The sequence below is a fragment of the Aquarana catesbeiana genome, linkage group LG02, assembly GCF_042186555.1.
Source record: "Aquarana catesbeiana isolate 2022-GZ linkage group LG02, ASM4218655v1, whole genome shotgun sequence".
Lineage (NCBI taxonomy): Eukaryota > Metazoa > Chordata > Amphibia > Anura > Ranidae > Aquarana > Aquarana catesbeiana.
The window spans coordinates 530,554,451-530,580,562 of record NC_133325.1 but is presented as its reverse complement, the minus strand read 5'-3'; the positions used below and the strand labels follow the sequence as shown (position 1 = coordinate 530,580,562).

Genomic DNA, 26,112 nt, shown 5'->3' with positions numbered 1-26,112 from the left:
GGACTGAGTATTCACTGTCGCCTGCTCTAGCAGCGTGTTTATTATACTGTTACCAATTTGTGTGAGTCTGTTCACCAGAGCTTGTCTTTCCCTGTCGGCCTGTTGCTGATGTCTAGCGGTATTGTTTACCACCCCTCAATTTCTTGGTAACTTTGAATCTGTTTCGTGGTCTATGAATTGATTCCCATGTCTTGTACTGTACTCCTCTCACTGTCTTGTATGCTGTTAAAGGAGGTATGAGTGGGTGGGTGCACAGCATGCGGTGGGGGAAGCAGGTATTTGGCCAGTAGGGATGAACTTCGAGTTCGAGTCGAACCCATGTTTGACCCGAACATCGCCTGTTCGACCGTTCGTCGAATTGAGAAAGATATGGGCTGTTTGCGCCAAATTCGAGTGGCGTGTCACGGCCCATAATTCACTGCGGCATCGCAGTGCATTGCTGGCTGATGATTGGCCAAGCATGCACTATGACCCGCATGCTTGGCCAATCACAGCGCCGTGTGTACAGAGAGCCGTAATTGGCCAAAGCCAGGGTGGATTTGTCCAATTATGGCTCAGGGGGCTTAGTACACGCCCCACACTGTATAAGGCCGCCTGCATGGCAGCCTTGTGTAGTGTGTTGCGGCGGCGGAGAGAGATAGATAGACAGAGAGACAGTGTCATTTAATTTAAGTAGAGTAATTTAAAGAGTAGGCAGGTCAAGTCAGTTAGCTGCACTTAGTGTATTGTGTGTGTGTGTGTGTATGTGTATGTGTATATGTATGTATGTATATGTATGTGTATATATATATATATATATATATATATATATATATATATATATATATATACACACACTCTGTATTCAGTTTAGCTAGATCCGTTCCTGTTCTCTTCCTAATATACAGGCAGGTGTTTTTACAGTATTTACAGTTAGTGTACTGTGTACCCTGCACAGTTGCACCTACAGTATAGCTACCTGAAGACAAGTGCTTGTGTGCTTCTTCTGATCCTATTAATAGCACAGGCAGGCATTCTGCTAGCTGCGGTATAATCAGTATATATATACATCCCAGTTTTGTGCAGCTACATCTCACTGCAGTGCAGGCAATTAGTATGTCTGGAAGGTCAACAAGGAGAGGCAGACAGTCACAAGCCAATAAAAGAGGGCAAGAATGCTCTGTGTCTAGAGGCAACAGTGCTGGTCGTGGACACAGTGCATCCCATCAGCACGTGGCCGTGGGACACGCTTGTCCTTTTTTTCGGCAGCTGGCCGTGTGGAGCCGCAACATGCAGAAGACTTGGTAGAGTGGATGACCAAGCCATCCTCATCATTCTCATCCTCTCACCCAGGCTCAGGGTATGTTGTCTGGCAAAGCAGCTGCCAATGCGGCCTCTTCCATCGGATCAATGGCATCAGTCACTCCTTCCCTAGCCCCACCATTTCCTCCTGAGGAGTCCCCCGAACTGTTTGACCACAGTGTTTGGTACATGCTCCAGGAGGATGTCCAGCGTTTTGAAGACTCTGATAATGGTACTCAGCTAGAGGAAGGCAGTAACGTGAGCCCAGACAAGAGGGGGTGCCCAAGAAGGACAGCAATCTGGCAGTCATGTTCCCCCAGCTGCAGCATACTGCCAGCTTTGCTCTAGTGATGAGGAGGGAGGGGATGATGAGGTCACTGACTCCACGTGGGTGCCTGATAGGAGAGAGGAGGAGGCACATCACCAATGAGGCAGGATGCCCTCCAGGGGCCAGCTTAAGGGCAGCACATCGACTGCATCACACCGCAGAGCTCCACATGTACAGTGCGCTGCTGTCTCTGCGCGTTATTCCAAAAGTTCATTGGTGTGTGCATCAGATCCCACCGCTGCTATTTGCAACATATGTCTCAAGCGTATCTTGCGTGGCCAAAACATCACCCGCACCACATGCTTGACCAGACATATGTTGACCTGCCATGCAGTTCGTTGGCAAGCGTACCTAAAAGACCCACACCAAAGAACAAAGAGGGGGCTACGCAAATACGCAGGCCAAAAGATGCCATGCGGTGCTTAAGCTGGTGTGCTTGGGGGACATGAGCCACACTGGGACAGAGATTGTCTCTATAGACACCAGGTACGATATTTTAAAGGAATATTTCACTTTTTTTTTCACTTTAAGCATCATTAAAATCACTGCTCCCGAAAAAAAAACCTGCTGTTTTTTAAAACTTTTTTTTGCGTTGATACATGCTCCCTGGGGCAGGATCTGGGTCCCCAAACCCTTTTTAGGACAATACCATGCAAATTAGCCTTTAAAATTAGCACTTTTGATTTCGAACCTTCGAGTCCCATAGACTTCAATGGGGTTCTAAAGTTTGCGTGAATTTTCGGTCCGTTCGCAGGTTCTGGTGAGAACCGAACCGGGGGGGTGTTCTGCTCATCCCTATTGGCCAGGGAGCAGCAAAACAGCAGCGTTTGAAGAAGTGGGCCACTGTTAAGGTGTAAGTATAGATGCTTTTTTATTCAAAGATTTTGCTTGGTTCACAAGTGTAACAACTATGTTAGATGTCAAAGTTGTCAAAAGACCTTTTTTGGTTGAGCAAAGAAATGTTTTTATCACTAAAACCTTGGAACATAAAAACAGCCAATGCATTTCAGAGGTTGTCCCCCTTTTTCGGGGGGGGGGGAATAATCAGAAAAAAAAAAATAGAAATTAGAAACATGATTGAGATAACTGCTGGGGGTTGAACTGGGTGATGTAGATAGATGCCAAAGTTAAGTTGCTCCGTTCTTTGCCTGTAGTTTTAACACCATTGAAAAATTATTCCTAGTTTGAATCCTACAGTTCACTATCTGAAAAAGGAAAAAACCCCTCAAAAAGTGGTGGGACTTTGAAGGCAACGGAATAAGAATAAAAAAACGGTTTTATTAATACAATTATACAAAATTATACATATCAAAAAGGATTTTGGCAGATACAGTCGTGTAAATCAGTTTAACAATAAAAACAATGTTATGCTGGTGAGCGAACCAAAGGTGTGTTCATGTAGTCTTCTACCTGAGCCTACGCGTTTCGGGACTACTGGGGTCCCTTCATCAGGGGCAAATGGTAAGCAGACTTTACACTAATGAAACATGAAATATCGTAGTTAGATACAATTGCATTGAACATGTTTACTGCATTTAACATCATTCTAGGATAAGAAAAAAAAAAAAAAAAAACCACATACCCAAGCATGAACAGGACGAGAGGCCAACCGTCAGAACAACTCTCAGGGGCAAACACACACAGGGCGCCCGAAAACCAAAATTAGGAAACGGGCGTATCTCTGGCCCCGCCTTCTCCACACTGGTCCCAATGTACCACCTCGAGGGGGACAATGCTACCCCAGGGGGTCCCAGCGAGCGAAGAACCAGGGGGGGGAAGGAAGGGGGAAGAAGAAAAGATTGGGTATCTGAAAATACAAGAAGGAAGAAAAAAGGGCCTTATGTGCTAAAATGTTAAAGGGGCTTATAGAATAGTTAAGTATACTTATGCTGCAGACGCATAGACAACATACGTCAAGGCAGCACATATCCATGTGTTAAAGATGCATAAAAACCGCACAGCATGCGGGTATGCATCAAAGCCAGGGGTGAGAAAGTAGTCTGAACATTCATGACTTACCCAAATAATGGTGTGTGAAGAATGTGGTGATTAGGAGTAAGTGGGTGTCCCCAATATGTGAATAGAGGGAGCAGATGTGCTTTAAGCGCAGAGTCGGCTGCAGTTATAATGGGAAGAAGCAACCTCATGCAGAGAAATCTATAGAAGGGGGTAAAAGAGAGGTATTAACTATATGTAATGCTGCCCAATGTGCAGGACCAGGGTATTCCCCAGGCAGGCACATGAAAAAGTAAACTCAAGTTGAAGGATATTTGCAAGGAAGTGGTCCTAGTAAAAAGTGCAAGGAAAGCCTTACCTGTGTCTCTAGTGTTGCGGTTATCGTTAAGGGCTTTCGGCCATCTCCCACCACAGCCGCCGAGTCGGACAGTGACACCGACACAAGCGTTGGGGGGTGGAGTATAAAAGGAGAAAGAGGGGGCGGGTGCGGCAATGATTGGCGTAGAATCCCGCCAATCATACCGCAACTCCAATCAGTGTGCAGATGCCAGGGAAATCCCACAGCGTCAAAGGACGCTGAGAAAGGGAAGCCATGGCAACCATCAGACGCTACTCGGAGTCATGCCGTTCACTGCTCCAATCAGGGTAAAGGTGCCGTGGAGTCAGCGTCAATCCAGCACGTGACGCTGAGGGGGAAAAAAATCCATGGCAACATAGAGACGCCACTTAGTCACACGCCGCCCGTCACTCCGATCAGGGTGCAGGTGCCGCGGAAATCCCGCAGCGCCAATCAATCCACGGGCGCTGAAAGGGGGATCCACGGCAACCCCAAGACACCGATCAGTACAGCGGGGGGCGGAGAAAAGAGGAGAGTAGCGAATCCTGTCAGCAGAAATAAAAATAGAAAGCAACTGATATACGAGCAGAGTATGCACCGGATATAGTAATACAAACCACCTCAAAAGGGGAGGGTTGAAATGAAGCTGTATTGATGTATACAGGATAGAGAATGGGGTAGGAGAAAGGGGTAGTTTCTAAATTACCCTTGGGCAATCGTCACAGGGGCACCGCAGGGGCAGAGGGACCCTGGGCGAAAACTGCACGGCACCCCCCCACAGCGAACTGTGGGGAGGGGTCATGCAATAAACGCCCACCGACGCAGGAAAGGGCACCATGAACAGCAGGCACAGACCGGTAGCATGAGGCCGCCGGACAATCTTTCAAAAGTCTTCCCTCATTAAAGGAACATGAGGAAAGAATTAAGATTCATTTGGATCAAGTTACCACTGAAACTCTCCGCAAAAAAGATAAAAAGTTCTGGCGTGACAAATTATCCTTTCAGGAAGGGAGAGCATACAAGTGGACTCAAAACAATCATACCTCTAATTCCAAAAATAGAGGTCTAACTAAATCTACTTTGGAAAGAGGATCAGACTCCTCTATCAATTCCTCCGCTTCTGCTTCCTCCTCTTCTCGCAATCGAAATAGGAATAGGCATAACAAACCCAAACGCCCCCTATCCGGGGAAGGGGGGAATGCACACAAGAAACACATTCCTGATCATCCCGCCGATATTGCCCCATCTACTTCACTAATATCGGGCAATAACGGCGCATGCAGTGAGGACCCCCATCCCCCTACAGGAACCCCGAGCAGTAATATTGCCCCCTCCTCACTTACGACTGTTCAACTTTCGCAATCAAATGCGAGCTCAGTATCCAAAAGGGAGGTGGGACAAAGCCGATTTTTTCCTCAGGGCGCCATTCCCAAATTAAAAACTTAAAAAGTACAGAATCCAATATCACCAATGTTGATGATAGAAATATCATCAACTTATCTGACTATACGCTATCTGATGAAGAGAAATCTCTATTGTCAAAGGGTTTAAGTTTCTGTCCCAGCTCTAATCTTGATACTTTTGAAGTTATTAAAGACCTAAATTTGTTTGCCCGCAAGTTGTTATTAAAGAGCATGTATTCCAAGGCCAAAACCAAACCCGAAACCATCAATGAACAACATGACAAAGACTTAGAGGTCCTCTTGTCGCTGCTGGAGAACGAGGACTCCCCTGACTTGATCAACACAATCGACTTAGACTCTCTCCTTTCTGACACACCCACTCAACTAACCACTCCATCTTATGCTAATAATAAGCTCAAGAACAAATCGGATAAATTCCCTTCCCTGAGCTCCAACCCCAATTTGTCGTCTTTCGTTACTATGGTCACATCTGAAATTCAAAAAATTAAAATACACAAAAGGATCGGGAACACATCCCCTTCCGAAATGCTCGCCCTAAATACTCTTAAAAAATGCCACTCCCTAGTCATTAAGCCCTCGGACAAGGGCGGCAATATTGTGATCATGTCGAACGAGCAATATAAAAACATGTGCCAGAAAGTATTGTCCAATCGGGACTGGTATAGGCCTATACCCAGATCCAGCATCGCCAAATTTGAGATTCAATTTTATGCCCTGGTTGATGGTGCCTTTTCACAGGGTATCATCAATCAGGACACTTGGGAATTTCTACGAATAAAATTTCCAAAAATTCCAACCTTTTACTGTCTACCCAAAGTTCATAAAAACTGTATAACACCACCAGGTAGACCCATAGTCTCCGGCAACGGGGCCATTACGGAACATCTGAGCCTCTTTGTAGACTCTCATCTTAAACCATTCGTTGAAAACCTGCCCTCATATGTGCGCGATACTATCCATCTTTTACAATCTTTGGAAGGCCTACATGTCTCAGCACAGTCACTACTGGTAGCTATTGATGTCGAGGCCCTTTATAGCTCTATTCCCCATCATTTAGGGCTGACCGTGGTCAGACACTTCATTACCCAAACTCACAGAGATGATAAAAAACTCAGCGAATTTGTCATTATGGCCCTGGAGTTTATCCTTCACCATAATGTCTTTTCTTTTGATGGCTCCCACTTCCTCCAGGTACAGGGCGTGGCGATGGGGACTTCCTGTGCCCCGTCCTACGCAAACCTGTACCTGGGGGAGTGGGAGCAGTCTTTCCTTTCCGATGAGGCCTTTAGATCGCATACTCAACACATAGTCGCATGGTATCGTTATATAGACGACATTTTGGTGTTGTGGGAAGGCTCCGAAAATCAACTAAATGAATGCATCCATATGATGCAGCTCAATAACTTCAATTTAAAATTCACTGTGACCCACAGTGCACAAAATATCACATTTTTGGATACAACCATCAGCAAGAATCCTGAAGGGACGCTCTCCAGCAGCCTTTTCCGAAAACCAACCGCCGGCAATACCATCTTACATGCCTCCAGTTCTCACCCCCAACCACTAATCCGAGCGATCCCCTACAGCCAATACTTGAGGCTGAGACGGAATTGCTCTGACCAACAGACTTATTTGACTGAAGCTGCCGCGCTCAGAGACAGACTGCTTCTGAGGGGCTACTCCTCTACGCTTTTGAAAAAAGCGTTCAAACGCGCTAATAGACACACTCGACGGGAACTTCTTTTTGGTCCTCAAAAAAAGACTGTTATGGACTCAACCACTAGGATCATCATGCGGTTTACAAACCAACACGAATCTATTAAGTCTATTCTTAATAAACACTGGCACCTTCTGCACTCTGACAATACCCTACGCCCATACCTACCCGCTCGGCCGGCAATCACCTACCGGCGTACCAGTTCCCTGCGTGACCACTTGGTCCGCAGTGAATTTGCTGGTGAATCACGCGGGGACCCCTGTAAGAGGTTTGGAACATTCACATGTGGAGGATGCTCCACATGTAGATTTATGAACACACAACAACATGTGATCCTCCCTAATGGACATCCATAAAGACCACGCCACTTTGCAAACTGTAAAACAGAGGGTGTGATATACCTTCTAGTTTGCCAATGTCTTCAATTCTATGTAGGCAAGACCAAACAAAGATTCTCTTTGCGAGCCTCATGGCACATTTCTGCCATGAGGAAAGCGAATCCTGAACTCCCATTGGGGAGACATGTGGCGAATGTGCATCATGGTAATTTCCCTAACATTTACTTTCTAATCTTGGACAGAGTGCACCCCAGTCCGAGGGGTGGAGATTGGAACAAGGCCTTGCTGCAACGGGAGGCCCGCTGGATTGCAGACCTTGCTGCCACCTCACCCCCCGGCCTCAATGACCATTTGAGTTTTAGACCTTTCCTAGAGGGTTTCTCCTCGGGGGTTTGCGAGAAAGACTTATAAAGTATTGATGCTGTTATGCCCGTCTTAGTTGCCTTTCTGTATGCGTTTTTTTTTTTTTTTTACACAGGCGTGTCATCATTTGAGGCACATTGTCGTCCATTCTTGGGAAACATCTTTTACCACAGCTCTGGCCCCTCTTTGTCCCGCCCGGCGCACGTGGGCCTCCCGGGAATCCCTGTCCGTCGGGGGGCCTCTTTATGGGTACCCGGAACACACTCACGGAGTGTCCGGCGGCCTCATGCTACCAGTCTGTGCCTGCTGTTCATGGTGCCCTTTCCTGCGTCGGTGGGCGTTTATTGCATGACCCCTCCCCACAGTTCGCTGTGGGGGGGTGCCGTGCAGTTTTCGCCCAGGGTCCCTCTGCCCCTGCGGTGCCCCTGTGACGATTGCCCAAGGGTAATTTAGAAACTTCCCCTTTCTCCTACCCCATTCCCTATCCTGTATACATCAATACAGCTTCATTTCAACCCTCCCCTTTTGAGATGGTTTGTATTACTATATCCGGTGCATACTCTGCTCGTATATCAGTTGTTTTCTATTTTTATTTCTGCTGACAGGATTCGCTACTCTCCTCTTTTCTCCGCCCCCCGCTGTACTGATCGGTGTCTTGGGGTTGCCGTGGATCCCCCTTTCAGCGCCCGTGGATTGATTGGCGCTGCGGGACTTCCGCGGCATCTGCACCCTGATCGGAGTGACGGGCGGCGTGTGACTAAGTGGCGTCTCTATGTTGCCATGGATTTTTTTCCCCCTCAGCGTCACGTGCTGGATTGACGCTGACTCCACGGCACCTTTACCCTGATTGGAGCAGTGAACGGCATGACTCCGAGTAGCGTCTGATGGTTGCCATGGCTTCCCTTTCTCAGCGTCCTTTGACGCTGTGGGATTTCCCTGGCATCTGCACACTGATTGGAGTTGCGGTATGATTGGCGGGATTCTACGCCAATCATTGCCGCACCCGCCCCCTCTTTCTCCTTTTATACTCCACCCCCCAACGCTTGTGTCGGTGTCACTGTCCGACTCGGCGGCTGTGGTGGGAGATGGCCGAAAGCCCTTAACGATAACCGCAACACTAGAGACACAGGTAAGGCTTTCCTTGCACTTTTTACTAGGACCACTTCCTTGCAAATATCCTTCAACTTGAGTTTACTTTTTCATGTGCCTGCCTGGGGAATACCCTGGTCCTGCACATTGGGCAGCATTACATATAGTTAATACCTCTCTTTTACCCCCTTCTATAGATTTCTCTGCATGAGGTTGCTTCTTCCCATTATAACTGCAGCCGACTCTGCGCTTAAAGCACATCTGCTCCCTCTATTCGCATATTGGGGACACCCACTTACTCCTAATCACCACATTCTTCACACACCATTATTTGGGTAAGTCATGAATGTTCAGACTACTTTCTCACCCCTGGCTTTGATGCATACCCGCATGCTGTGCGGTTTTTATACATCTTTAACACATGGATATGTGCTGCCTTGACGTATGTTGTCTATGCGTCTGCAGCATAAGTATACTTAACTATTCTATAAGCCCCTTTTTTAACATTTTAGCACATAAGGCCCTTTTTTCTTCCTTCTTGTATTTTCAGATACCCAATCTTTTCTTCTTCCCCCTTCCTTCCCCCCCCTGGTTCTTCGCTCGCTGGGACCCCCTGGGGTAGCATTGTCCCCCTCGAGGTGGTACATTGGGACCAGTGTGGAGAAGGCGGGGCCAGAGATACGCCCGTTTCCTAATTTTGGTTTTCGGGCGCCCTGTGTGTGTTTGCCCCTGAGAGTTGTTCTGACGGTTGGCCTCTCGTCCTGTTCATGCTTGGGTATGTGTTTTTTTTTTTTTTTTTTTTTTCTTATCCTAGAATGATGTTAAATGCAGTAAACATGTTCAATGCAATTGTATCTAACTACGATATTTCATGTTTCATTAGTGTAAAGTCTGCTTACCATTTGCCCCTGATGAAGGGACCCCAGTAGTCCCGAAACGCGTAGGCTCAGGTAGAAGACTACATGAACACACCTTTGGTTTGCTCACCAGCATAACATTGTTTTTATTGTTAAACTGATTTACACAACTGTATCTGCCAAAATCCTTTTTGATATGTATAATTTTGTATAATTGTATTAATAAAACCGTTTTTTTATTCTTATTCCGTTGCCTTCAAAGTCCCACCACTTTTTGAGGGGTTTTTTCCTTTTTCTGTATGTTAGGGATGGCGGCAACTTCTGTGACACCATTGGATGGTACCTTCCCCCTTTTTTGATTCTACAGTTCACTATCTGGTCCTAAACAGCAGCTTAGGCTGTCCCTTTTTAGATTTAATACTTTTTCTTTATTTATTCATTAAGATATTGTTATACAAATAACAAAACAATGTTAAAAAGATACAACATCATAAACTATGGTATCAGATACTGCAATGTAACACTCTATTATTGCTTTAACTACCCACTCCCTTGCTCTCCACCCCTAACCACCCCACCCACCCCTGCACCACTTGGTCTTCAACCATATAACCTATAGCAACAGCTATATTGGCTATAAACCTATTAAAAAAAAAAAGAAGAGATAGGGGCGTGTAAGATCCTCAATAGAAAGAGAGAGGGGGAGAGAGGAAAAAAAAAGGGGGAAAGAGAAAAGGAAAGAACAAAAGGAGGGCAGGGGGGAATGCTATATACCCCTCTCACCCTATAAGGGCAAACCCAACTTATCCAGCCAGGGTCTCCACATTCTCTTGAACTTTCTATAGTTACCTTGTCTAATAAAAATCGCTCTCTTGTTCCCTACTATTAAATTGATAGTCGCCACCCAGTTCTCCACAAGTGGGGGGGCTATGTGCTTGCCAGCGCTGGGCAATTAGTTTCCTCGCCTGAAATAGACATCTTAGCACTGCTTCAATGGTGTCCTTAAGTAAGTAAGCCGTCACCAATATTCATAAGGAGGCTTTAACCAATTGGTTGGAAAGGTGCGCCTGCTTGCACGGCCACGGTCACTTGATGAAAACAAGGCTTACTTACTTTTCCAATTTCTTTCCAAATCATGTCTGGCCTATTGCTTCTGGATTTGTGGGATTACCCTCTTTGATTTCTGGACTCCTTTTCCACATCTGCTGACATCTTTTGGACTTTAGCACGATTAATTTTGAGTTCACAGAGTGTCATATTTTCACATCACTTTGTTTTTTATATGTATTTAATTTTCGTGATTTTTGATATTAGAGTCATTCTCTATATATATTTCTTGTATCTATACAAGCCTAAAACGTTCTTTTTTTCCTGTTGGGAACATTCAGGACGATTATTTTTGTGTTTGATTAATTTTTCCATTATTAATTTAATGGTCTGTTTCATGGTTTATAGCGCTACACTTTATCTCCTACGTTTGTTGCTTTTGGTCTATAGCTGTGTTGGCTGCTATATATTCTTATTTGCACAGCGCTGTGATTTTTTCTCTTTTTTTTACCATAGAGCATCTGCTTATGCATGGGGGATTTCTGTTCATGCGCACAAATGCTGTCAGTTTCTGCTATATGTGCACTGTAGTGGCCTCAGCATCTGTGAGCATGTGCAGTGTGTCAATGTACCATGTACCAAGTGTCGGTAGATGCGCAACATAATTGTGGTGAGTCTGCGCTTTTGCTGAGTCTTGCGGCACACAAGCTCTTGGTAACACACTGCCTCCTGAGATAGGTGGGATGTGGCAATCCCAGGAGGCAGTAAGGCCCAGCCTAGGCCAGAAAGCAGGTAATGCTGTCTTTTAGCACAAAAAAAAGTATTACGATAAAAAATAAAATAATCATGAAAGGGAAGGGGGAGGAGGAGAATAATATATAATGGGTTAGGTTTGGTTTTAATGTAAGTAACAAACTAACCTTTTGAAGCAGCGTTTACTAACTGTTACTCTTTACCTACCACAGGTGTAATATCTACACTAAACGTTCAAGAATGCTCTTCAAATCCAGTGAATATAGAGAAGAACATAACTCTTGTTCGCACTGTCATGTTCTCAAAGAACGGTAAGGGATGTGATAAATTTCCTATTGTCAAACATTGTTTTTTTTCATTTATATGGTTGTTCTATTGGCTCTGTTAGCTGCAAAGCTCAGCCCTAAAGTATGCTTTTCGCCACCTCCTAAAATTCGTTGCTCGTCTGGAGTCTACACCCAGGATCCACAGAAGGCACTAACAGAATTCCATAGATTTTATTCCCCAGCTGATTCGGACAAGTCAATGTCTTTTTTTTTTTTTTTTTTTTCCCTTCAGTCAAGCCTCTGAAAATCGCCGCAGCGCACAGGGAAATGGAGTCACCCATTACGGTATAAAGAAGTCCTCCATGCTGTTAAGCTGATGAAGCGTGTTTTGACGCCTGGCCCAGACAGGTTTACTGCAGTCTATTGCCAAAAATTTGCTAACATTTTGGCCTCTCACCTGGAGAGGTTCTTTAAATCCCTGTGGGCGGGCCATAAACTTGACTCTGACATGAATACGTGCTCATTTCCGTGATCCCTAAACCTGGTGAGGTTGAAAACTACAGGCCAATTACTTTAATGAATAATGACCTCATGCTACTTATGAAAATCTTGGCGAAAAATTGGCGTCCTTCATAAACACCTATATTCATAAAAGCCAAGTACGGTTCATCCCGGGCAGACGGGCTGACAAAGTACGCCGTGTGGTTGACCATTATTTCTATACTGCCGTCGGGGTGGGGGGGTCAATCTCAAACTGGCATGCTTTTGTCCATTGATCTCCAAAAAGCCTTCGACTCAGTCTCTTGGCCTATTTGGGCTCCTGGAGGCATGGGGTTTTAGAATTAACTTTTCTTTCCTGCGAGCACTCTATGCAAACCTGGTGAAGGTAGGGCTCCAGGGCTTTCATTCCGAGCCTGTTTCAGTCGTCAAAGATATTGGGCAGGGGTGCCCCTCTCTCCCCTCATATGGCATAGATTGCGATGGACAAATCCATAAGTGTGCGTTATTTGCCGATTTGCTTCTCTTCCTTATCTCGCCAATAATCTCCCTTCCTAACTTAACCCGTCTGTTACACTTTTCTAGCCTCCAGGTGAATTAACACAAATTGGTTGCCTTGAATAAAAATCTCCCCTTGTCGCTGATCGCTGGACTACAAGATGCATTTTGGTTTCCCTGCAGGTCGGATTATATCCCATATCTGGGGATTCCTCTGATGTCCTCCCTATTACTCATGTATAAGGCTAACTACCTGCTTTTTATATAAGAAGCTGGAGGAGGATATTTAGGGATGGGTGGGACATGAACTGTCCTGGCTGTGAAGGATCCATTCTATAAAAATTACACTTGTTCCCCTTATTTTATATTCTTTTCTGTCCCTACCCATAGCAGTCGTACAATCAGATTTATCTAAATTTATAGTCTAAACTTGTATGCTATGTGTGGGGTGGAAAGGGTTACAGGCTTTCGAAACAAGTGTTATATGCCTATAAAACAGTGGGGGGTCTGGGTCTTCCTCATCTGGGCCATTACTATCAGACCGCAGAATGATGCCTTAATCTAAAATGGTATATAAACATAGCGGCGGGTACCATCATCCTTAAGCTTAAAGTAATGAAGGTATAGGGAATGTCGGGAGCTACTCCAAAAAATGCCCCATGACAAAAGGGAAATGGACTATCTCGGTACCCAGGGAATGGACAATTAAGTATAAAAAATATTATTTTATTATAAAGAACAAAAATGATACATATTAATACAAGCAATATATAAAAATTGGTTGCATACTATAAAAGGGTGATACAGACTAAACAGTAGGAACCCCACAGTAGAGTGGAGCCTCAAAAGATGTAGGTCCAGGACGTGATCCTCTACATGTTTTGCAAAATTATTTGCTTCCTCAGGAGGAGTTGACCTTATGCATCTATAAAGAAATACAGTGTTACAATTAAACTGTCACACATTGTAAAAGGGCGAGGGGAGAGGGGCAGTTGCACTAAACATCACAAATAAATACACTGGTACTTTGGAGTATTTACAATCGGGCCTGGCTTACCAATGGAAACCCTATTCGGGGTCACGGGCGGCACAATTTTGAGAGAACATGGGGGGCACTGAAAGGATGCAATAGCTGAAAAAAAATATTAAAATAGTATGTAAATTATGTGTGTGGGTCTAAAAAAAATCACTGGCAGAGAAAAAGGGGGGGAGGAGAAGAATGAAAGAAGGGAGGAACAAGGTGGGGAAAAAAAGGGTGGGGGGTAAGATGGGCGGGTTAAGAAAGGGGAAAGAGGGGAAAAAAAAAAGGGAAGGGGGGGGTTAAAAGAAAGGGGGAGGTAAAAGAAAGGGAGAGGGGGGGTAAAAAAAGGAGGGAGGGAGAAGGAGGAAACTGGAGGGGGGGTGAGGGAGAAAAGTAAAATGAAAAAAACATCTATCCATTGGAAATTAGACCCACCCAATAAATGGCGTATGGAAAATAAGAACCCGGGATCAAGATTCAAACCATAGCACTGCAGAAAGGACAGGGAAATAGTCTAAGCCTCAAGCAAATTCCGACGTTCAGGACACTGCCAATTGGTAGTTCTCCTGCAATATTAAATTGGAAAGAGGTATAATGAATATAAGCAAGAGTAAGGACCGAAGGTGCATGATGCACTTGCCATCATAAAAGGAGGAAGAATGCATCACTGCGGTATGCAGTAGCTAAATAGTCCTTCCTTGCGAGTGCTGGATTAAGTTGTGTCCCCAGGTAACGGCCATCTGCAAATGATAGCCTCCATGGGCGCATCCTTATAGGGCCACCAGTCAGGAGCACGTCGGTACGCCGGCTGGAGTCAGTGACCAACGTCACCTGATCCGTCTCACCCACGATACGCGCGCAATTCGCGAATGTGTGGCACTCATAATGGGATTGCCACTGCGTGTGCGCACAGTGCACACGGACGTGACCCACGTAGAAGGTGGCTCATTGCCGCCAATGAGGGAAAAGGGAGGAGGGGCCATCTGAGGATTATTCCCTCGCTAAGGGGGAAATAAAGCCTCAAGCCACCCGAATCCACAGGCAGATCAAGCCCGACATCAATGATTAAATATGTAAAAAAAGGTTCAAATATTAAAGATAGCAAGGCTACAAGTGCGACTTAAGGGCTATCAGACTGCGTAGGTGGTTCAGCTATCTGCGTTGTATTCATGGTCAGAGAAGCCAGATTGGATAACGACTGAAAGGAAGGTAGTTAACAAAGTCCCACTGAATTAAGGTGAATGGCAACTAACAAGGCATAGGATGCCCATTTTAGCTCCAACTTTATCTCATTCTCTGGCTGTATGGGATAGAGTGCGTGACAACCCAAAACTAGTTTCACCCTTTTTTTCACCTCTTTAACAATCCAATTTTTTTTTTCCCCCCTGGCCAGGGTCCCGAGGCCTTTTATAGAATCCAGAATGTTTTTAGCTCCTTTGGGTTTATTCACACTGGCCCATTGTCTCGCTAAGCTTGAAATGCCATTGTCTAAAATCTTTCACTTTCACCAAATTTCTAATTTCTTTATCATACATTACGGGACACAGAGTTAGGCTATTCATTACGTACTGGGTTTATATGCCATCTCTTGGTGAATGGACGCTGGTAGACAAAGTCTTAGACAGGAAGTCCACCCCTATATAACCCCTCCCATACAGGAAGTATTTCAGTTTTTTACCAGTGTCTGCAAGGTGGATGGGCACATTTGTTTAACCACTTGACGACCGCCTCACGCTGATGTACGTCAGCAGAATGGCACGGGCAGGCAAAATCACGTACCTGGTACGTGATTGCCTTCCCGCGGGCGGGGGGTCCGATCGGACCCCCCCGGTGCCAGAGGCGGTTGTCATCTTTTCCCGGGCGATGAGAGGTGAGGGGGAGTCCATCCATTCGTGGCCACCCCCTCCCGATCGCTCCCGGCGAATGAAAATCCTTCCTGTGCCTCTGTAATGTAAACAGAGGCACAGGAAGTGATATCATCCCTCCTCGAGCTGTCTTTTTGATCCGGCGCCGAGGAGAGAAGACATCCAAGTAAATGCACCAACACTACACTGTCAGTAGAACACGCCAGGCACACTTTTCACCCCCCCTGTACCCCCTGTCACACTGACACCAATCGCAGTTTTTTTTTTTTTGCATTGGTGTCAGTTTGTGACAGTTATAAGTGTTAGGGCAGTTAGGTTAGCCCCCTTTAGGTCTGGGGTACCCCCCTTTAGGTCCAGGGTACCCCCCTAACCCCCCCTAATAAAGGTTAACCCCGTGATCACCCCCCGTCGCCAGTGTCGCTAAGCGATCGTTTTTCTGATCGCTGTATGTAGTGACACAGGTGACGCTAGTTAGGGAGGTAAGTATATAGGTTCGCTGTCAGTGTTTTATAGCGACAGGGACCCCCATATACTACCAACTAAAGGTTTTAACCCCCTGATTGCCCCCTAGTTAACCCTTTCACCAGCGATCACCATATAAGTGTTACGGGTGACGCTGGTTGGTTAGTTTGTCTTTTGTACTTTATTATAGTTTTAGGGCACCCGCCGTTTATTACCTTATAAAGGTTTAACCCCCTAATTGCCCGGCAGTGATATAAGTTACATTTTCAGGATCAGATAAGGTCTGCGTCACCCCAGGCAGTGTCAGGTTAGCGCCAGTACCACTAACACCCACGCACGCAGCATACACCTCCCTTAGTGCTATAGTATCTGAACGGATCGATATCTGATCCGATCAGATCTATACTCCCCAGCAGTTTAGGGTTCCCATAAACGCAGTGTTAGCGGGATCAGCCCAGATACCTGCTAGCACCTGCGTTTTGCCCCTCGGCGCAGCCCAGCCCACCCAAGTGCAGTATCGATCGATCACTGACACTTACAAAACACTAAGCAAACATAACTGCAGCGTTCGCAGAGTCAGGCCTGATCCCTGCGATCGCTAACAGTTTGTTGGTAGCGTTTTTATACCGTCGCTAACAGTCAGGAGCTTTTTTGCCTGCGAGTCTCACTAGTGTACCCCTAAATTTAGAGCCCAAAATGGCAAATCGAAGGTACACTAGTGAAGAGGCCTACACGTTTCTGAGCATGACAGATAGTGAAGAGGAAGTCACTCATCTGTCAGATTCAGGCTCAGAATACGATCCTGTAGAGGACAGCGGCTCCATGACAGATAGCTCTGACGACGGAGTTGTGGTCCCTGCTAAGGTCAGGCGTACCAGACCCCAATCTTCTTCTTCTGTCCTTGAAGTGCAAGAACCGCAGGGCTCTCGTATGGAGCAGAGAAGTACTAGCACCACTATTCCTTCTGGTGAACTGGCAAGCACCAGCGGCCTAGTACACCCTGGTCGTACATCCAGCACTGCAGTAACACTTGGTGACGTGGCGAGTCCCATAAGTGCAGTTCAAGCTGGTGAGGTGGCAAACACTAGTAGTGTCCCGCTGCCACCAAGAAGACAAAGACAGGCCCGTCGAGCCCATAGTGCCCTTCCTGCTGCATTCGCCAATCCGAATTGGGAACCCACCACTTCTGCAGCGCCCGTACTTCCCCCATTCACTGGCCGCCAACCCAGAATTCAGGTGGAAACTGTTGATTTTACGCCACTGGATTTTTTTTCGCTGTTTTTCACCGAAGATCTCTATAGATCTATTGTGGACCAAAGCAATTTGTACGCTGGTCAACACATCGCCACTATTCCCCAGTCCTCCCTTGCCAGAGATTGGAGACCAATTACGGTCTCAGAATTTAAGATCTTTCTGGGCCTTTCCCTCAACATGGGCTTGAATAAAAAGAGTAAGTTGCGGTCATATTGGTCCACTGACCCAATTTACCATGCGCCCGTGTTCTCTGCCTCCATGGCCAGGGCACGATACGAGCAGATTTTGCGGTTCATGCACTTCAACGACAATGAACTCTGTCGTCCTCGTGGAGACCCTGGATACGATCGGCTGTACAAAATTCGGCCCCTCGTAAACCACTTCAACCAACGTTTTGCAGACTTGTTTACTCCCCATCAAGTTGTCTGCGTTGATGAGTCCCTGATTAAATTTTCTGGCCGCTTGTCATTCAAACAGTACCTTCCCAGCAAGAGTGCCAGATACGGGGTCAAGATGTATAAGCTCTGTGACAGGGCCACAGGCTATACATGTAGTTTTATGGTTTACGAGGGCAAAGATAGTCACGTAGAGCCGACAAACTGCCCTGACTACATAGGAAGCGCTGGCCAAGATAGTGTGGGACTTGGTGTCACCCTTATTCGGAAAGGGGTACCACTTGTACGTGGACAATTATTACACGAGCGTGCCACTTTTTAGTCACCTTTTTGATCAACAGATTGGAGCATGTGGCACCGTGCGACCTAATCGCCGGGGCTTTCCCCAGCGGCTTGTAGATTCCCGTCTTAGGCTGGGGGAGAGAGCCTGCTTGAAGTGTAATAACTTGCTCGCTATGAAGTGGAGGGACAATAAGAATGTTTTCGTTCTTACCTCCCTTCATGCAGACACGACGGTCCAAATTCCTACGGCGACTGGTGTTGTGGAGAAACCCCTCTGTGTCCACGAATATAACCAAAATATGGGAGGGGTGGACCTCAACGACCAGATCTTTGCGCCGTACCTAGTTGCCCGTAAGGCCAGACGCTGGTACAAAAAAGTGTCTATTTATTTCAATTGTCTTTGCTGAATGCTCATGTGCTATACAGAGCTTCAGGACGGACTGGATCCTTCCTTAAATTCCAGGAAGAGATCGTCAGAGCCCTTCTGTATCCAGACGGTGCTCCACCTCACCTTCCCCAACCAAATGCAGTAAGCCGGCTGCATGAGAGGCATTTTCAATATGTCCTCCCGAGTACCCCTACCCAACGAGCCCCCCAAAAAAGATGTGTCTGTAGCAAGCGCGGATTTAGGCGTGACACCCGGTATTATTGTCCCTCCTGTCCTGACAATCCTGGTCTTTGCATGGGTGAATGTTTTGAACGCTACCATACACTAGTGGAGTATTAGCGTAGGGTACAGCACTGCACAGACTAGGACACACTTTCACAGGGTCTCCCTAGATGCCATCGCATTTTGAGAGACCCAAACCTGGTACCAGTTAAAAAAGTTAAAGTTACAAAAAAAAGTGTAAAAAACAAACAAAAAAAAAGTAAAAAAAAAACCACAAAAAAAAAATAAAATAAAAAAAACAAAAATAGTTGTTGTTTTATTGTTTTGTCTCTCTCTATTGTTCTTCTCTTTTTTATTGTATTCTATACTGCAATGTTTTATTGTTATGTTTTTATCAGGTATGCAATTTTTTTATACTTTGTTTTTTTATTGTTAACCACTTTTTCGTTTTCAGGTACGCCATTCAGCTGCAGAGCGGATTTATTTATCTTGACAGCAACAGCGTTTGCTCCCACGATACATAAAGCCGTGACTCCAGCGCTGTCGGAGGTGATTTCACCACCACAGTTACATACTTCAGCATAAATGCCGAAGCGTGGGGGCAGCAGTGGGTGGAGGAGCGATTTGCTCCTGCCTTTTGTGGGAGGATGCCCCCGTGCTTCGGCATATATATATTTTAGGCACAGGTTGCGTTAAATGTTTTATTTTTTACTATGTTTTTTTTTGTATTTGCTTTGCAGGTATGGTAAGTCTTACTGTTATACTGTAATGTTACTTTGTTTTATTGTTAACCATCATTTGCTTAGCAGGTACGCCATTCAGTTGCAGCGCGGATTTATTTATCTTGACAGCAACAACGTTTGCTCCCACGATATATAAAGCCGTGACTCCAGCGCTGTCGGAGGTGATTTCACCACCACAGTTACATACTTCAGCATATATGCTGAAGCGTGGGGGCAGCAGTGGGTGGAGGAGCGATTTGCTCCTGCCTTTTGTGGGAGGATGCCCCCATGCTTCGGCATATATAAATGGTGCATGTATGCCCATCATTAGAAGTGGGTGAATGAAGGGAGGTATTCTAATGGTGGGCATACCCACCGATCAATATCTTTTTTTTCGTTCAGCCCACAGGCTGCATGAAAAAAAAGTTTACAATATATGCCCAACAAGGACCAGCAATGTACTGGTATGTTGCTGGACTTTGGGTGGTTATACCAGAATGATGCCTGCAGGTTTAGGTATCATCTTGGTATCATTCTTTTCAGCCAGCGGTCGGCTTTCATGTAAAAGCAATCCTAGCAGCTAATTGGCCTCTAGACTGATTTACAAGCAGTGGGAGGGAATTCCCCCCCCCCCACCGTCTTCCATGTTTTTCTCTGGCTCTCCTGTCCCAACAGGGAACCTGAGAATGCAGCCGGTGATTCAGCCAGCTGACCATAGAGCTGATCAGAGACCAGAGTGGCTCCAAACATCTCTATGGCCTAGGAAACCGGAAGCTACGAGCATTTCATGACTTAGATTTCGCCGGATGTAAACAGCGCCATTGGGAAATTGGGAAAGCATTTTATCACACTGATCTTGGTGTGGTCAGATGCTTTGAGGGCAGAGGAGAGATCTAGGGTCTAATAGACCCCAATTTTTTAAAAAAGAGTACCTGTCACTACCTATTGCTATCATAGGGGATATTTACATTCCCTGAGTTAACAATAAAAATGATTTAAAAACATAAAAATAAAAGGAACAGTTTAAAAATAAGATAAAATCAAAAAATAATAAAGAAAAAAAAAAAAAAAAAAAAAAAGCACCCCTGTCCCCCCCTGCTCTCGCGCAAAAGCGAACGCAAGCGTCGGTCTGGCGTCAAATGTTAACAGCAATTGCACCATGCATGTGAGGTGTCACCGCGAAGGTCAGATCGAGGGCAGTAATTTTAGCAGTAGACCTCCTCTGTAAATCTAAAGTGGTAACCTGTAAAGGCTTTTAAAGGCTTTTAAAAATGTATTTAGTTTGTCGCCACTGCACGTTTGTGCGCAATTTTAAAGCATGTCATGTTTGGTATCGGCCTAAGATCATCTTTTTTATTTCATCAAACATTTGGGCAATATAGTGTGTTTTAGTGCATTAAAATTTAAAAAAGTGTGTTTTTTTCCCCCAAAAATGCGTTTGAAAAATCGCTGCACAATTACTGTGTGAAAAAAAAAAAATGAAACACCCACCATTTTAATCTGTAGGGCATTTGCTTTAAAAAAAATATATAATGTTTGAGGGTTCAAAGTAATTTTTCTTGCAAAAAAAAATAATTTTTTCATGTAAACAAAAAGTGTCAGAAAGGGCTTTGTCTTCAAGTGGTTAGAAGAGTGGGTGATGTGTGACATAAGCTTCTAAATGTTGTGCATAAAATGCCAGGACAGTTCAAACCCCCCCCCAAATGACCCCATTTTGGAAAGTAGACACCCCAAGCTATTTTCTGAGAGGCATGTCGAGTCCATGGAATATTTTATATTGTGACGCAAGTTGCGGGAAAAAGACAAAATTTTTTTTTTTTTTTTTTTTTTTTATGCACAAAGTTGTCACTAAATGATATATTGCTCAAACATGCCATGGGGATATGTGAAATTACACCCCAAAATAAATTCTGTTGCTTCTCCTGAGTATGGGGATACCACATGTGTGAGACTTTTTGGGAGCCTAGCCGCGTACGGGACCCCGAAAACCAAGCACTGCCTTCAGGCTTTCTAAGGGCGTAAATGTTTTATTTCACTCTTCACTGCCTATCACAGTTTCGGAGGCCATGGAATGCCCAGATGGCACAACCCCCCCCCCCAAATGACCCCATTTTGGAAAATAGACACCCCAAGCTATTTGCTGAGAGGTATAGTGAGTATTTTGCAGACCTTGCTTTTTGTCACAAACTTTTGAAAATTGAAAAAAGAAAAAAAAAATACATTTTTCTTGTCTTTCTTCATTTTCAAAAACAAATGAGAGTTGCAAAATACTCACCATGCCTCTCAGCAAATAGCTTGGGGTGTCTACTTTCCAAAATGGGGTCATTTTGGAGGGTTTTGTGCTATCTTGGCATTTTATGGCCTTCGAAACTGTGATAGGTAGTGAGGAGTGAAATCAAAAATTTACGCCCTTAGAAATCCTGAAGGCGGTGATTGGATTTCGGGCCCCGTATGAAGCTAGGCTCCCAAAAAGTCCCACACATGTGGTATCCCCGTACTCAGCAGAAGCAGCAGAATATATTTTGGGGTGTAATTCCACATATGCCCATGGCATGTTTGAGCAATATATCATTTAGTGACAACTTTGTGCAAAAAAAAAAAAATTGTCACTTTCCCGCAACTTGTGTCAAAATGTAAAATATTCCATGGACTCAACATGCCTCTCAGCAAATCGCTTGGGGTGTCTACTTTCCAAAATGGGGTCATTTGGGGGAGGGTTTGGTGCCATCTTGGCATTTCATGGCCTTCAAAACTGTGATAGGTAGTGAGGAGTGAAATCACAACTTTACTCCCTTAGAAATCCTGAAGGCGGTGCTTGATTTTCGGGGCCCCGTATGCGGCTAGGCTCCCGAAAAGTCCTAAACATGTGGTATCCCCCTACTCAGGAGAAGCAGCAGAATGTATTTTGGGGTGTAATTCCACATGCGCCCATGGCATGTGTGAGCAATATATGATTTAGTGACAACTTTGTGAAAAAAAACAAACAATTGTCACTTTCCCGCAACTTGTGTCAAAAAATAAAATATTCCATGGACTCAACATGCCTCTCAGCAAATAGCTTGGGGTGTCTACTTTCCAAAATGGGGTCATTTGGGGGGGGGGGGGGGTTTGTGCCATCTGGGCATTTTATGGCCTTCAAAACCGTGATAGGTAGTGAGGAGTGAAATCAAAAATGTATGCCCTTAGAAATCCTGAAGGCAGTGATTGGTTTTCGGGGCCCCGTACGCGGATAGGCTCCCAAAAAGTCCCACACATGTGGTATCCCCGTACTCAGAAGCAGCTGAATGTATTTTGGGGTGCAATTCCACATAGGCCCATGGCCTGTGTGAGCAATATATCATTTAGTGACAACTTTTTGTAAATTTTTTTTTTTTTTTTGTCATTATTCAATCACTTGGGACAAAAAAAAAAATATTCAATGGGTTCAACATGCCTCTCAGCAATTTCCTTGGGGTGTCTACTTTCTAAAATGGGGTCATTTGGGGGGGTTTTGTACTGCCCTGCCATTTTAGCACCTCAAGAATTGACATAGGCAGTCATAAACTAAAAGCTGTGTAAATTCCAGAAAATGTACGCTAGTTTGTAGACGCTATAACTTTTGCGCAAACCAATAAATATACGCTTATTGACATTTTTTTTTTACCAAAGACATGTGGCCGAATACATTTTGGCCTAAATGTATGACTAAAATTGAGTTTATTGGATTTTTTTTTATAACAAAAAGTAGAAAATATCATTTTTTGTCAAAATTTTCGGTCTTTTTCCGTTTATAGCGCAAAAAATAAAAATGGCAGAGGTGATCAAATACCATCAAAAGAAAGCTCTATTTGTGGGAAGAAAAGGACGCAAATTTCGTTTGGGTGCAGCATTGCATGACCGCGCAATTATCAGTTAAAGCGACGCAGTGCCAAATTGGAAAAAGTCCTCTGGTCCTTATGCAGCATAATGGTCCGGGGCTGAAGTGGTTAAGAGAAGTTCCAGGTCTTAAGCCCCAAGATGGTTCTTAAATGAATCAAGGGGATTGACTGATCGGATTCATTTGAAGAAAAGCTTATATGCTTAAATAAATGGTACCCGAGCCTCGCAAAGAAGACTCAAGGATCGTGCAAGGCTTTGCCTGTAACGCGGATGCTGGACCCTGCAAAGTGGAATCCTGGATACTACAGAGCTAAGGCATTCCTGCAGGGTACTCTACGGGTCCAAGGGAGTGGTCCCTAAAACATGAAAAGGGTACCCAGTCCTTAAAGGGCCCCAAGTGATGGAACCCAGCTCTTAGTTTCTAAGGTTGCCCTGCGCCTGGACGGGTAAGTGAAAACCCCCTTATTTACTTATTGTGGGGTGCCCCATGTGTGTAACAATCTGTCAAAGTAGCTAGAGGCTGGATACCTGTCTGCGGTGACCGCAGGGGGAGTTTGGGCCAGCTGCTGGTGTTCGAATAGGAGTACGTTTTTCTTGTTGTCTTGGCCATTTTTTCTTATGGAGGGTCTGCGTATGAGGGTGCGCCAGTGCGTATCTTGGTTCACCATGGCGCATGTGCGTTCGCCAGAGTGTACGAGTCTTCACAGCTGTTGGTGGCCATGGTGCACGCGGCTTCGCCACGCTGAACGTTGTACGCACACGCCATAGCTCTGCCTTGGCGCACAAAGATTTGCGTCAGCTGTGCACATTCACCGGGACCACGCGCGCATGTGCAGAATGTCCCGGCGCACAGCCAGCTTTTTGAAGGTGAGTGTGACAGACATGCGGCGCTTCCAGGTGACAGCTGTGGGACACAGAGCAGGCTTTGAACCAGTCACGTTCAGTAGTTCATTTCTCCTTACCCGGGTCATGTGAGTCACTAGATGTTGGTTGGCAGGCTAAGGTACTTGGCAGGATTGTTGCATAGGGTCTTGGTGAGCCCTATTAAAGGGTCTCCCTTTTTGTGCCTTGCAATGTCTTCAAAAAAGAGGAGCAGGACTAACTCTACAGGGAAGGGAACATCTGTGTCGTCAGTAACTCCTGAGGGGCCTAGTCAAAACCCTAGTGTCGTATCCCCTGAGTGACCAGAAGCTTCCGGGCAATCTGAGCCGCTGCGTCTGTCTCGTATTGTGCCTACTGTCAACGCTGCTGCTTCAGCCTTTATTACCAGGGATGATCTGTTCTCAGCTCTAGCCGGGTTAGAGGACAGGATTGCTGGCATGATTGCCTCCATCTCGCAGGGTGGTAAGAAATGTGACCGATTCCCCCTCCCCTGATCCTCCTAACTTGGAGCAGGAATGGGATGATGAAGTGGAGGAGCTAAATGCTAAGGATTCTGTGGAGGGCCTGGCAGATGAGTCTGCTTCTGAAGAATCGGGGCCAGAAAATGTCCAGTTGGTAACAGCCTCTCAGTCGCAGAGGCTTTTGATCCAGACTCTTGGAGATGGTTCGTTCTGCCTTTAAGTTACCACCTGCTGAGGTTTCTGAGCCTCCCTGGTCCTCTTTGGGGTCCCTGAAGCCTCCTCAGGCTGCACAGGTTTTTCCCCTTGCACCCACTGTTGGAGCAGGCAGTGTATGCTGATTGGGAACATCCTGATAGGATTTTCGTTCCTCCTAAGAGGTTTTCCATTTTATATCCCATGGAGGAAAAGTTCAATAAGAAACGGAGCATGCAAGCTGTAGATGTAGCAGTCTCTTCCTTAAATAAGAACTTAACTTGTCCAGTGGATAACGCACAGGGCTTGAGGGACTCTGTTAACAAGAAACTGGAGTCACTATTAAGGGTTTCTTTCTTTGGCCAGTTTAGCTATTCAGCCAGCTGTCGCAGCAATTGGAGTCAAGATTTCCAGAGGGAGGAGCTCTCCACTTTCTGTGAACAGAAGGACCAGGTGTCCCTCGTTTAAAACCTCAGGGACCAAGCGGGCGTGACCAGATGAGGATGTGAGTGCAAACGCAGCGTCCTCTCACCTCCTGTCTCCTACCTATCCTGAGAGCTGCATCACCGCCCAGCAGTTGAAGAGATCGAGGAGAGACGGGCTGAGTCGCGAGCCATCGGAGTGTGATGGGAACAGCCATATGCAATCAGGCAGAGCAGTGTGGGGATGTGGCGGTGGGGTGTAAGACTACTGCCAATCCCCCTTATCTGAACAGAGCTCGAACCGGCCGCATGATTTGTGGCAGAGCAGAGCGGGGGTGAAGGGGGCTGGAGTGAAAGACTGTCCCCCTCCCGACAGTGCCGGCGGTGTGAGATTCCTGCAATATTCCTCTCCCCTGAGAGGAGCTGGAGCAGAGTCAGTGGGGGAGAAGGAGGGACATCCGAGGAAAGTTTCCTAAATGGCGACGTTGCTGAAGGGGTAGAGACTGAATTGTTGCTTGGAAATCTCTCCCCCCCGCCTCCCTCTCTACATCTAAGAGTTGGATTACAGGAGCCTAACATCTTTAATCCCGAGACTGCTGCAAAGCTGTGTCGTGGATGGGTGAGAAACAACCAATGTTCCTTATTTAAAGTAAAGGGAAAAAAAGAGAGGATTTTTGGTCTGTACGTTTGATCCTCCCTTGCCTTGACTTTAGCTGCCCTGTTTTCCTCTTTTTTTTTTTCTCCCCTCTTCCCTACTTCCCCCTTGTGAATCGGAACAGCTCTAGTAAATCTGTATAGCTCCATTCAGGAGGACAGAGTTTACAGGCAGCGGCATAGAATCATTTTTGCACTTTATGGAATTAATCCCCCTGTTTATAATATTATGCCTTCACAATGTTCCTCAAAGGCAAATCAAGCAGCTGCAAAATGAGAA

General features: G+C 45.6%; 1 protein-coding gene across 7 annotated transcripts in view; it reads left to right on the top strand.

The window, feature by feature from the left end:
• Positions 1–26,112, top strand: part of ZC3H11A (zinc finger CCCH-type containing 11A) — a 754,301-nt gene that overhangs the window by 317,117 nt on the left and 411,072 nt on the right. For all 7 annotated transcript variants that reach the window (XM_073615852.1, XM_073615851.1, XM_073615846.1 and 4 more), the window contains one exon: positions 11,703–11,801. In XM_073615852.1, the coding sequence (XP_073471953.1) occupies positions 11,703–11,801 (99 nt within the window). The remainder of the gene's footprint in view (positions 1–11,702; positions 11,802–26,112) is intronic.